The 13,296-nt window shown below is 40.8% G+C and overlaps 1 protein-coding gene across 1 annotated transcript in view; it reads left to right on the top strand.

The window, feature by feature from the left end:
- LOC126816722 (vitelline envelope sperm lysin receptor) overlaps positions 1-13,022 on the top strand; it is a 109,856-nt gene extending 96,834 nt beyond the window's left edge. Inside the window, exons 7-10 of the mRNA XM_050543474.2 lie at positions 6,604-6,682; positions 6,870-7,023; positions 11,896-11,944; positions 12,823-13,022. Coding sequence (XP_050399431.1) covers positions 6,604-6,682; positions 6,870-7,023; positions 11,896-11,944; positions 12,823-12,989 — 449 coding nt within the window. The 3' untranslated portion in view covers positions 12,990-13,022. The remainder of the gene's footprint in view (positions 1-6,603; positions 6,683-6,869; positions 7,024-11,895; positions 11,945-12,822) is intronic.
- The last annotated feature ends 274 nt before the right edge of the window (positions 13,023-13,296 follow it).

The following is a 13,296-nucleotide window of genomic DNA, read 5'->3' as shown; positions in this document are numbered from 1 at the left end:
TTATCATGGGTGATCAGAAAGACACTGCAACGGTTAGGGTTTTTAAAAATATATAGGTATGTAAATAATTGATTTCCCTCGATTTGTATTCCGTCAGTAGGTTCGATCAACCTGGCGATTTTTCGTGCTTCAGTGATATGTCAACAGAGGCTCACTGGAGAAGAAGGGAGAGACGAAATAACTAAATGGCTAAAGCACATGCGAGTATGTACCTAACGTAATGAAATACGTATTTCATTAATAGAGAGGTTAATTGAAAAAGCTAGTCTCGACGATTGTTTTACACACCATGTGACAATAGTTGAATGTGATAAGCAATGTCAGACAGTTCAAATAATTCTTGTAGGTGTAACCGCGTTTGTTGGACATTTTGCGATATTTTCACCATAAATTTAGGCCTCAGTGATCACAACATCAATTTAAAGGGTCAGTGGTAGTAAAAAAAATGGTCTGTGAGTAATGTTTTTTTTATTTTAGACTTTTGTATCCAAGGGCCACTGTTCTGGTTTTTGAAATAATTTTTTCATCTTTTCAGGTGTTGTGACAAAATGAAGTCACTTTACCTTGCTCTTAAAACTTTGTTAATAAGAATAGATATTAGGCTAGCATATAAAATCATTCGGGTAATAAATATAGGTTCACCGAATGTTATTAAATCGAAGATGTTGTCATATAAATCACTCACATGTACTAATGTCCAAAAGAAAGTATACACTGTGCATTTCGTCCTGCTTCAAACAAAGTCGTATTTCCATTGTATGCGGTATTTTGGTACAATGTCCATTTGTTTTGCCATTTATTTGCTTAGAAATATTTAGTTTGGACGCAACAAAACGTAGTCATATCTTCAGTGTGTATACTTTCTTTTGGACATTAGTATAGATTCATCGACAAAAAGAAGTGTAAAATCGGCTTACCTTTTGCAGATAGATGAGTGTTAATACTTTCTTTCTTCAGCACAGAACAACCAGATGTAAAGTTATTGCTTACTTTCGAATTTTCACAAATTGAACAAAACATTTTCTGCGTGCATACGTCAAATCTCGGCCAAGGATTGCCAAATTTACAGTTTTCTTTCGCGTGTACAATAGGCCTTTTTTTAATTTCAGGTACCGTAACAGTGTCAGAATCATTAATCGCGATATCAATTTCATTTTGTCTAGAGGAACCAACGTCAGATTCTTCGTTAACTTTAGAACACTTCGGCGGCGGTAACGAAAAAAAAAGCAGACAGTTTTTTAACTCCAGAATCGTCACTATTCGACTCGTTCCGACCCATGGTGATAATATAATTTGAATTAATAATGTATCATTATCGTTCGTTCGTTCGTTCCTAGAGTTTTACGTCCACTTCCACCTAAGTTGATATCGTAGACAAATGTTTCCTTAGATACTTACTGGAGGAAGCCATAGGGAATAGGCTTGGTCCAGTTTGATTTTGAGACAGTGTCTTTGCAAGGGAATGTCCAAAGTAAATCTCATCGAAAGGAGAAAGTTCGGAGAATAGACAAGGAAGGATGGCGAGTGTGCACAGACTGGCCCGCTTTGCCATTGATGCGACAACCTTAGTTAGGGTAGATAAGTTGGTCTGACGGTCAACCGGGTCCTAGGGCCCGCCACCTGTCCGACCAGGATGTTTACGTTCATAGATGATCTGACCTTTATTAGGGTCGGCAGTGATAGGTATGACTGTCAGCCGGGCCCTAGGGCCCACCGTCTCTCTGAACGAGGTTCAAGGATGCAGCAATGTTTTCGGGCCAGGCATTGTCGTGCCATAGGCCTTACCAAAAAAAGAAAAAAAACGGCCACCACAGGGCACCCGACGTCACTTCACGTAAGGACGTCCGACTAGCAGTAGCCCTCGGGATGATCACTTATGGATCCCATCCGTTAGGTCTTGGGGTAGGTCCCCATGTCTTCAGTAGAACACCCTTTTCGTCCCTGCGGGGCCACATCATATCTAGGATACCAATCCCACACACGAATTCATAGATTAACTCATAGATCTCGTGTTTGCTTACTTTAGGGTAGAGTAAGTTCGGAACACTGAGAGTTGTGTTAAGGGAACTCAGTTTATCCGTGAGGGGTTTCCTTTCGGCTGTGAGGCGAGCACAGTCTACTAAAATATGAGTAGGAGACACGCCCGAGCCGCAATTGCACCTTATAGGCTTAAAGGTACGATATCTGAGCGTTTCTTTCACCTTCAGCTTTATTATCAGACAGATTTTCCTACCGGGATGGTTTACAGATAACTTAGCATTTTAAGGACTCATCGGATCTGAATCTGTATGTGTTGTGTTCCGCAAGGGAGTTTTCCCATTCAGAGCTGACGCGTAGCCCGATCATACTTTTAAATTCGTTCATGCTATAAGGGGAGCTCGACACTAGGTTCTTTTAATTGTGACCCCTTTAGGGCGAGTCTGTCCGCCTCTTCGTCCCCCTTAGGTATATATGCGACGGGACCCATGTCAATACTATCTGGTTGCCATTTGCCAAAGGCAACGCTAGGTAGATCTCGGTCAGCAGTTAGGGACGGGCGTCCGATCTCTGATTTCTTATGGATTCCAGACTACTTAGGGAGTCGCTGAGGACAACATAGTTTGATTTCCTTTGGCTGGATATCCACACTACGGCTTCTTTGATCGCATACATTTCCGATGTGTACACAGAGCACATGTTTGGCCGTCTATTTGCTGCCTGTAACTCTTTCCCCGGGATATATATCCCGAAGCCCGTCGTAACGTTCTCGGGGTTGTGCGATCCGCCCGTGTATATGCGAGTCCAATTTGACCAGTTATCCTCGATGTGAGCTAAGGTGAGATGCTTGGCCGCCAATGGGTTATTCCCTTTGTCTACCCTCAGAACGAGTGTGGTATCTACGGGGGGTACTGAAAGGGTCCAGGGGGCCCCTAATCGTATCTGCTATACTATTAATGATGAGTTTATCGAGACCGTAGTCTCTAACCATTTCGCCGACTGTCTGACTTCTTAGTGTTGTCCCTAACTCTTGTGAACCTGGAGATTTCGCTAAAGGCAGGAAACCTTTACCCTAATCGGCTTAGTTTGACCCAATGCCCCAGGGTCAGTATTTTCCTTCGTAGTGACAGAGGAAGTTCGCCTACATCCTGTAGCAATGACTCAAGCTTTACGCCCATGCCACAGCCAGTAGCAATACAAATAGCTTTGTATTGTATGGTGTCCAGTTTACTTAGTGTAACGGGTCTTGCATTTAAGAATGCCATGCAGCCGTAGTCTATTGCAGGACGTATCAGAGAACGGTAAATCATCATGGGGGCAACCCTGTTCGCTCCCCATTCATGGTCCGTGATATTCCTCATTAAGTTCAGAATGCGGTCTCTATGTCACTTTCCTATCAAAAATTACACCATGGAACTTGGTTTCGTCTTTGAATTCTATGAACTGAAAATTTAGCTGCAGGGACATCCGGGGAACCTCGGGGTCCTTGCATACTAGCTACCTACAGTTTTTGGGAACGAGATCTGGAAACCCCAATCGTTTGACCAAAGGGTGAATCCGCCCAAGGCTCCTTGTATACGTTTCTGTACCTGAGAATTTAGGCTACCCTTTGTCCAGAGGATGCTATCATCCGCAAACGTAGCAAGTGAAATATCTTTGCCGAGATATTCTTTGATGTCGTTCACCATGGTAATGAACAAATTTGGGCTTATAACGGAACCCTGGGAAGTTCCGTTATCCAACCCTGTCTCTTTACTGAGGTATTTACCGAAATTGACCCTGATTTGTCTTGACCCAGTTGTACATGTTGCCATGCACGCCCACCAAGGACAGTTTGTGTAACAGTCCTTCTGTCCAGACAAGGTCGAAGGCTTTTGACAGATCAACAAAGATGACACAGAGGTATGATCCGCCTCTCGTGGCTGTCATCATGGCATGTTGAAGTCTGGAAATGTGATCGTACGCCACAGACTGGGTATCTCGCTTTTCCGCCAAGAGAGGTTAAACCGGTAAAGGACGATTTTCGAAGCATTTTCTGGCAGATTTTTTAGCATGGAGTACTTGACCCCGTCCGGCCCCGAGGCGCTGTCTTTTTTAGAGGACAGTGCTTTTTTATACTCTCTCAGGGAAAAGGGGGCGTTCAGATCTGAGCATCCCAACGTTCGCCGCCTTTCGGCTTAAACTTTTCTTTTTGTGGATCGAAGTCTTTTTTCCTGTCGCTAAATTCAGGCGTGAGGTTATTATTGCTACTCGCCATAGTAAATGTTTTAGCCAGAAGTTCGGCCTTTTCTGCGCAGCTCTGTGCATGCCGCCCTAGTCTTTCCATTCACAGTATTAATTTTCTGACACGCCTCTTTTCTTGTAAGTATATAACCGACTACATACTGGATAATAATGGTCCAATTTAAATTTTATTTTAGATTTTCTGTAGTTACCTAACCCTGTCTGATTTACCTCCCTTAATGTTATGCCTTTATAAATACACTTACATAGTACGATTTCTTCAACATACCTGTTTTGCATTTCTTGTGTGGGGTATTATATTAATATATTATATATTGTACAATTACATAACTTTATAATTCCGATTAGTCGCTAGAACTTATGGTTTTTAAACTTTTAACGTTATTGTATCTGGATTATCGCCCTTATTATTGTGATTTTTTTATCACCTTAGATATGACGTCATTCTCAGTCAGCAGACGGCTGTCCCTCGAGACAGTCTACATTTCGTACTTGCTTCTTTGTATTCAGTTTTGTTTTTGTTTTTTTGTGACGATGGAACATGTACCCTGTATGTATTGAATACTGAAGCGTTTCTTGATTGAATTAAGAGTTTAGACTACTTTTTTTATACATTTCACCGATGTGGTTACTTGTATAGTTGAATTTTACTATATACGCTTACATACGTATTTTGTGTAGCATATAGCAGATCATGACTCATGCTGGCATTACACAATGGGTTGTATTCCTAATTGTTTTCAAATTTGAGAAGTCTGTGCCACTACAGACCCGGGACTGTACAGCTCAGTGGACGCTTACGGCTAGCCCCCGGATCCATTCACTTTTTTTTAATTGTCTGTATGTTTGTGTTTTCCTGAGTATATGTCCTGTCCGTGTATTTGTTTTTGTGTAAATTTTGTGTGGTGCATTCCCCCTGCACTTTTAGAGTTTAAATTTGCATTCAGGGACTAGCAGTAGGCGTGCGAATGTTGGGTTTGACATTGTTTGATGACGTCTCTTGCCGCATACTTCGCCCTTAGGTATGCGGACCACGTGGCGGGAGAGGTGGCGTTGGCACTTTCGTAGGCATCTGCGTCGTTCTCGTACTGCGACTTGACAAGAATCGGACCACCAAGGTTTGCGAGACTTTTCAGACTGGGTACCTGTCAAGGGGATAGAGGCCGTGGCAGCCTCTATTATAGCATTGGTTACGTTCGCGGCATACTTTTCAGTATCTTCCGCAGCCAGTTCCTCTTCCCTCCACTCTCGACAGAGTAGATTGAAGCTGCCTCGGTTTGCTTTCAACATCTTCCATCTTGGATTTCGATCAATATTGCCTCGATATGGCGACTTGCTGAGAGTGATCGTTACCGCCATATGATCACTGCCAAGCATTTCGTCACACTTTGTGGTCCAGTCGCAGTAACTTGCAATGGGTGGGGATGCCAACGTTAAGTCTATATGAGTTGGGTTTACATCCCGGTCTAAAGTAGGTTGGACTGCCGTCATTCAAAGTGCGGAGTCCATTGTCTTCAATAAAGCTGTTCAGAACACTGCCGCTACGATCAGCTTTCGATGGGCCCCACACAGCGTTGTGCATGTATCATTAGCCATGCTGATATATTTATACATGTTGTATGAAGCCACAGTAAACTAAATTCAACTATCAAACATCCTAACTCTCTTTGAAATGAATTGTCTGCCATTAGTCGGCCATTTTGATTTCTTTCCCTTTGTTTTAATCACGCGACATCAAATAGTCACCGTTGATCTATTTGTTACGGTTAATTAATATGATTAACTAATGACTTGAGATGGGCTTCATTATCGGCAATTATCAATCAGCCACTAATAAAAAGGAATCGCCAGTACCCCAAAACTGTATCGCCAAAATCAAAATTTAATCGCACTTTCATTTTTTTTTATCGCAAATTGCGACTTTGGTGACCGACAACGTGAGCCCTGCGTGCAGGGTTATGTCGCCTACTTTAGGTCAGAACCAAATTAATAATATGCTTTGGGATAAATTATATTTTCCGAAACCAAGCGAATCGCTACCTCGGGTCCACGACGAAGTAGGAAATTCCCAAAGATTAGACGCGAGGCCAGTCGGAAATAATTTAGCGCCGCGTTTTTATCTTTCAAAGAGGAAGACAAGCGGGGATTCGGGAATTATTTTACTTTTACGGATGGAAACCTATTACAAAAATGCCAAGCGAAGCGAACGGAATTTTTCAGACTTTGCGTTACTAGTACATATTGTCTACCTAATGGGTAGTATACAATACTGGAGGGGTCATTCATTGATTGATTGCTGTCCGAAATTTTTCCCATATTGACATGATCTTGAATTCAATAAATATCAAATATTCTAAATTACTATTATACATTTTCTTCCAGAACAAAGTAAAAGTATAAAGGTTGTATCATGTGATGCTGTATCTAACTCTGGTTTAAAACATGCAGTCTTAAGAGGAGGGTAAGTAAATCTTAAACAACAATGAAATGTGGTTTGAAATTGGGAGGGAAAAGAAACCTGGTATCTTTTGCAACTACAATATACCGGTTTGGAAACCTGTTGTGGTCGATCAGAATCAAACTCAATCACGATGTCGAACTAGAGTTGACCTTTGTTGAACCATAATGACTAAAGTGTATATTTCAAGGTGTGGAGATGGTACCGTGTTTAAGTTAAATCAAGGTTTTACAACGATTGGCAATGAAATAAAGAGTCCATATTTTCCTGCCTTCCGTTTGCAGACCGGCAACCAGCTTTCATTCCGATGTAATTTTACAGTATGTAGCGGTAAATGTGAAGGGGTGAGTAAAATTGAACATTGTAACAATCATGCATTAGGATTGCACTTCTAGACTTGTTTTGCTGTGAATGGAATTGGCCATAGTCTAGTAAAGGTAGTTATGTTTTATACATCTAAGTTACTTGTAACCGTCAATTAGATTTGTCAGGGACCGTACAATATAAAAATATTTATATTTTCATAAAATTTCGTCATTTCTCATAAAATTATCTTAAAATGGAAAAACATCATCAATATTAAATTTCACTAGTTCTCATAAAATCATAAAATGAGATGACAAATTTTTCAAAATATAAAATCCGGATGTGAAGAAAAAAATCATCTAGGCATTTACAAATTATCTGAAATCTTTCTGCGTCTACGGCGCTCGATCTCCTTCCACTCCTGATCTGTGGTCTTATACTCCCTCATCACTATCATAATACGGTTATAGTGGATCGGCCAGTTAGTAATACCACTAGTGAGTGGGTCGTGGGGCGACAGGCTGTACAAATGTTCAGTCAACTCTCACAAAACAGGCGGAATTGACAGGCAGGACTCGAGATTGTCCCATTTCTTATCCTGTCATTCACAAGAATTTGCTCGCATCAATGAATTTAGGCCCAGTACCAAGAAATTAAAAGCTTAATTACTCAGCGCTCGATTCCATTATAGCGTCATCCTTCCTCCACTCCAGTGATCTTTTACCATACTATCTCATCACTACCATATGCACAGTGAACAGCCCATTTAACTCCCACAAAACAGGCAGATCTCAAGATTCTGTCACATTGACTCCCATTTCTGATCCTTTTGTTCACAAGAATTTGCTCCCAGCAATGACCTCAAAAGCCAGGATATTGACTTAAATTTTCCTAATTTTCTCAGAAGGATGACCCCCCACCCCCCCTTAGGTGGTTCAGTGGTTTTCGGCCAAATATTCACTTAAAGTTTTCATAGAAGTATACATTTTTTGAAAATCTGTACAATGTAATTAAAATGACTAATTCAAAAGAATTTGTGACCATTTTTGGGGTTTTTAACGTTTTATACATAATCATTAGGGTGTTTCACCTTTTTCGTAATTTTTACCCGTCACCTGGGGGTCACGGTGGCTAAGTGGGTAAGACGCTGGCTTGCTAGACTGGAGGTCGGGTGTTCGATCCCTGCATTGACCGAGAAAGTTCATCCAGATTTCCCGGCGTGGTGGTCAGTGCTGCAGGACGGGAGGGCCTGACAAGGACAGCTGTCTAGTCGTTCGGATGGGACGGAAAACCCAGGTCCCGTGTACACATTGGCGTGCACGTAAAAGATCTCTTGACAGTTGGAATTCGATATAAGAGTAGACCGTAGTACCGCTGTCCGGGCAAAATTTCCCTCATAGCACACTGTATGGCGTATGCCCGTCTTCATTAGCCAGCTCACAGTAGGACGTTTTTTACTACCCGTCACCGATGTCCACTCGGGGTCAAACTTACTTGTAATATATTCACAATGCTGACCGACATTCATTGTTGGGTGGGATTGTGGATGATGCCTTAGATTTAGAACTGCCCCCCCCCCCAGATCCGCTACTGACTGCCAATGCAGTTATATATATAAAAAATAATAATAACAAAAAAGTCATGAAATGTGATAAAAACATTATAAAAATATCATAAAATTTGATAAAAACATACAAATCCTAAAATTCCACTAGAAGCTTTCATAGAAATAACAAATTTTGAGTAAAATCTATTGTGTACAATGTAATTAAAAGGACTAATTCGGACAGTTCAAAAAGAATTTGTGACCATTTTTTTTGTTTTTAACGTTTGAGACATAATCATTAGGGTGTTTCACTTTTCACCTTTTTCGTAATTTCTAAGGTTTCTACCCGTCACCGAAGTCCACTCGGGTCAAACTTACTTCGTAATATTTTCACAATTTTCTTGCCAAAAATGGCTGCCAGCGGCCATTTTCTTCCGAAATTGTGGCGATTTTCGGGATTTTGGACGTTTTGAACTTAAAAGATAACTTAGAAAGGTCAGGTATGGCTTGTAATGTGTCTATTTTATGCTTTTCAGGGATGTAGAGTCCATTCCCACCGTCTTAAATGAGATTGTCAAAATCCAAGTTGGTCCCAAAAATCGTCTATCTTCGTGACATGGAAAAGCGTTTTTTAAAGACTACAATTTTGCACTCGTAAAATTCATTATTAGGGCCAAAATGATGTTAAGAATGACACTGATCTAGCCAGATCTACCTTTGGTTGAAAATGGAAATTAATTGCTTATTGGTTGTTGGTAAAAGTGACCTCAATCGTCTACTCATCAACAGTTGCGACGGAGGTAGTCCGACAGAACTATGGCTGAACAAGGAAATTGTATACCATGTTTTTTTAGGGTTGATTTTAGTAGCCTAGGGTGTCTTATTGGTGAATCTTGGCCACCCTTAAGCGTTTTGAAAAAATTCCAGATGGCGTCCAAGACGGCCGGCATTTCAAGTAATCCCATATAACTAGCATAGTATTTAGTATAGGATGATAATTTTGGTGTCTAACCGTATGTTTTGGGGGTCAAGGAATACACCAAAACCGTTCATTATGTTGTGGGGTGACTAGATGATAGTAAAATCCAAAATGGCAGACAATATGGCTCTTTAACTCGTTAGCGGCGGTTGGGGCGATTATTTCACGAAACTAAATTATATTTAGAGATAATCTATATATTTCTGGATTGGAGCATATGAGTGATGCGATAACACCACATACATGCCTATCAGGAGCTCCAGGGCCACATGACAGACTCTGGAGCAAAGTGGTCGGTTGTAATGTTCTCAGTTTAGTAGCCTTTACCCAGCAACACAGTTCCGGATTAAGTTCCCAGCGGATTACGATTTTCCAGTGAACGCCAAACAATAGCTTGGTGATGAGCTCGTTTTACGTTCCCTGCAAATGCATTATTCGTTGAGCATTACTACATGGTTTGGGTAGGGATGATGACGATATATTTCCAGTTTTGGATATCTATAAACAGCCGATATATACACAGTCGCCTGTGTAAGCATTGATTCTATTGGAGCGTCTACTACTCTGACGAGTGAGAAAGAATACAATCAAGCTCTCGCTACTTTAAAAGCTGTTCCTTTCCACACGACATATGTAACCGTGTCACATCCAGTACGAGCATGAGCTGGCAGGATTTCAATAGTACTGGACATGTTTCTCAGTAATTGAACCAATGTCAACGATTGTTCTTTCCTCGATTGGCGATTCGATTGTAAGCTTGTTATGGACAGAGCTCTTGGAAATCGATACCTGAAACACGTTGGAGGGTATAGGCATCCCAAACGGGAAATGTATCGTCATCATCCCCACCTAAACCATGTAGCCTTGCTCCAAAGAATGCATGTGTCGGGAAGGTAAAAAGATTTCATCACCAATCTATTGTGTGGCGTTGACTGGAAGATCGTAATCCGCCGGAACTATATTGCTGGGTTAAGAGAACATTAGAACCGGTCACGGTGCACTGGATTCTGTCATATGGCTCGTCAGATGTGGATGCAAGAGTGACGGCTCATGTAGTACGCGTGCTTGTAGCTGCACGAGGGATGGCTTAGATTATACAGTACATGTATTTTGCGCTTGTGCTGTCACAGTTTGCAGCAAGAAACACGACTAGAGGATTAAACTGAATATTACTTAGTGTTTCGCAGGTTATTTTTGTGTTTTGCGGGTAGAATTTGTTTTTTCAAATATTTGAAAAAAAACCAGCTTCTGCCTCCCTTTCCAGAACCGATCCACTTGGCTCTGGAGCTCCTGGTAGGCACGTGTGTAGTGTTATTGTATCACTCATATGCTCCTATGTCCAGAAATATATAGTTTGTATTTAGATATACATGTAGTTTGGTTTTGTGAAATAATGCCCCCCCCCAACCGCCGCTAACGAGTTCAAGCGTCATATTGTCTGGCATTTTGGATTTTACCATCATCTAATCACCCAACAACATAATGAACGATCTCAGTGTATTCATTGGCCCCCAAAAAACATACGGTTAGACACACAATTTATCATCCTAGACTCAATACTATGTGGGTTATAGGGGATTATTTGAAATGCCGGCCGTCTTGGACGCCATCTTGAATTTCTCAAAACGCTCAAGGGTGACCGAGGATCACCCGGCAGATTCTGAAAGAAGACACCCTAGGCTAGACACCAAAAGTATCATCCTAGACTAAAAACTATGGGACTTACAGGAGATTATTTGAAATGCCGACCGTCTTTGACGCCATATTGAATTTCCCACAACGCTCAAGGGTGGCCAAGATTCATCAAGAGGATACGCTAGGCTACTAAAATCAATCATAAAAAAAAACTGTGTATACAACTTCCATGTTCAGCCATAGTTCTGCCAGACTAATAGTGTGGTGAATATACTCCATAGGAGCTTCACTTTCAGTCATTACCTTCTGCCATTTTCAAACCAAGGTAGATCAGTGTCATTCTGAACATCATGTTGGCCCTGATAATGAATTTTATGAGTGCAAAAGTGTATAGTCTTTGAAAAATGATTTTCCATGTCAGAAAATATACGATTTTGGGCGCCATCTTGGATTCTGACAATCTCATTTAAGATAGTGCGAATGGACTCTACATCCATGAAAAGCATTAAATAGACACATTACAAGCCATACCTGACCTTTCTGAGTGATCTGTCAACCTCAAAACGTCCAAACATCTAGAAAAGGCCTGCAAGTTTAGAAAAAGTGGCCGCTGGCAGCCATTTTTGACAAGAACATTGTGAAAATATTATGGTGTAAGTTTGAGCCCGAGTGGACTTCTGTGACGGGTAGAAACCTTAGAAATTACGAAAAAAGTGAAAGTGAAAACCCCAAATAATATTTATTTTACAGTCGAGTTGTGTGAATATTCAAAAGAGATCTCTGAAACGAGAGGAGAAAAGTAAGTTCTGTGTAAAACTGAAGATATGACATTTATCTTGCACAAATGGGACCCGTATTGATTCGTAATTCACTGATTTATAAAATGGGGTCGTGTTTGTCAAATGGAAACTTTTCTTGATCAGTGCTGTGAGTGAGTTACCATAATCAATGTTGTGGGGGAGTTTCCATGAATGGCCTTGTGGGGGACTTGGCAGAATCCGCCTTGTACGGAACTTGGCAGAAACCGCATTGTGCGGGACATGGCAGAAACCATCTTGTGCGGGACTTGGCAGAAACCGTCTTGCGCGGGACTTGGCAGAAACCGCCTTGTGTGGGACTTGGCAGAAACCGCCTTGTGTGGGACTTGGCAGATACCGTCTTGTGATTCAAATGGTGATGTTCTCGTTAAAGCTGAACTCCGATTACAAAACTACAGAAATAATCAAATAGAAAAAAATGGTAACGCCCAGAACAACCGCCATTCTTGTTTTCAATTTCAAGAAATAACATGGCGATCGCTTTGGGCGGGCAAACACACAGCCAGGCCAGGCCCACTTCCAGTGTATACCGTGTGAAGCGAAGTGTCCACATCCGGTTAGTAAGTCAACTACCAATTACCTCCTGTCGTCCTGATTGAAGTTCTTTTCACTTTTAGCTCACAGAAAACATTATTGCTACACAATTATGTCGGATCAGGTACATATTATTTTACTAATTAGACGAAGTAAGTCAACCACGACGTACTTTTGCTCTAAAAATAACAGAAAAACTGCCTTAACCCAAACAATAACAAATCTGTAGTTTCGTAATCGGACTTCGGCTTTAATATACATAACTAAAGAAAGCACTAGGGCGACTATTGTGACATAAGTTAACATCCATAATTTGTTTTTTCAGTGTTTAGTATCGAAACTGTACAAATTGAGATGAGATCTTATTCTTCAGATACCGCCAATGCTATTGCACCGGATGGTGAACCACCTAGATATTATATATATTTCGGCATGCTTATATTTTTGCTATCCTTTGTTGTGTTTCTGATTATTGTAATGTCGGCACTCTGAAAGTCTTGGTAATAAAAGAAGTCCAATATCAAATTTAATATTGTTTTTTTTTATTATTTCTGTAGACGGCTCACTACCAGTTACAGTAAAAGAGTACACGCAGGCTAATAAGAAGTCGGCTATAGTTATATCTCATTGATTTGGTCCATTCCTTTCAAACTTTCGCTTCTTATCTATATATTAAAAGTCTTATTTTTAATTTGTACTAAAAATAAATGTGATACGAATTGAATTGCAACCCAAAACCTAATAGGCTAACGGTACCACAGCCATTGGAAACGTTACTTGATAATCGAGATTATGTAGG

The sequence above is a fragment of the Patella vulgata genome, chromosome 3, assembly GCF_932274485.2.
Source record: "Patella vulgata chromosome 3, xgPatVulg1.2, whole genome shotgun sequence".
NCBI classification, from domain to species: domain Eukaryota; kingdom Metazoa; phylum Mollusca; class Gastropoda; family Patellidae; genus Patella; species Patella vulgata.
The sequence above is the reverse complement of the archived record's forward strand: the minus strand, read 5'-3'. Positions and strand labels throughout refer to the sequence as shown.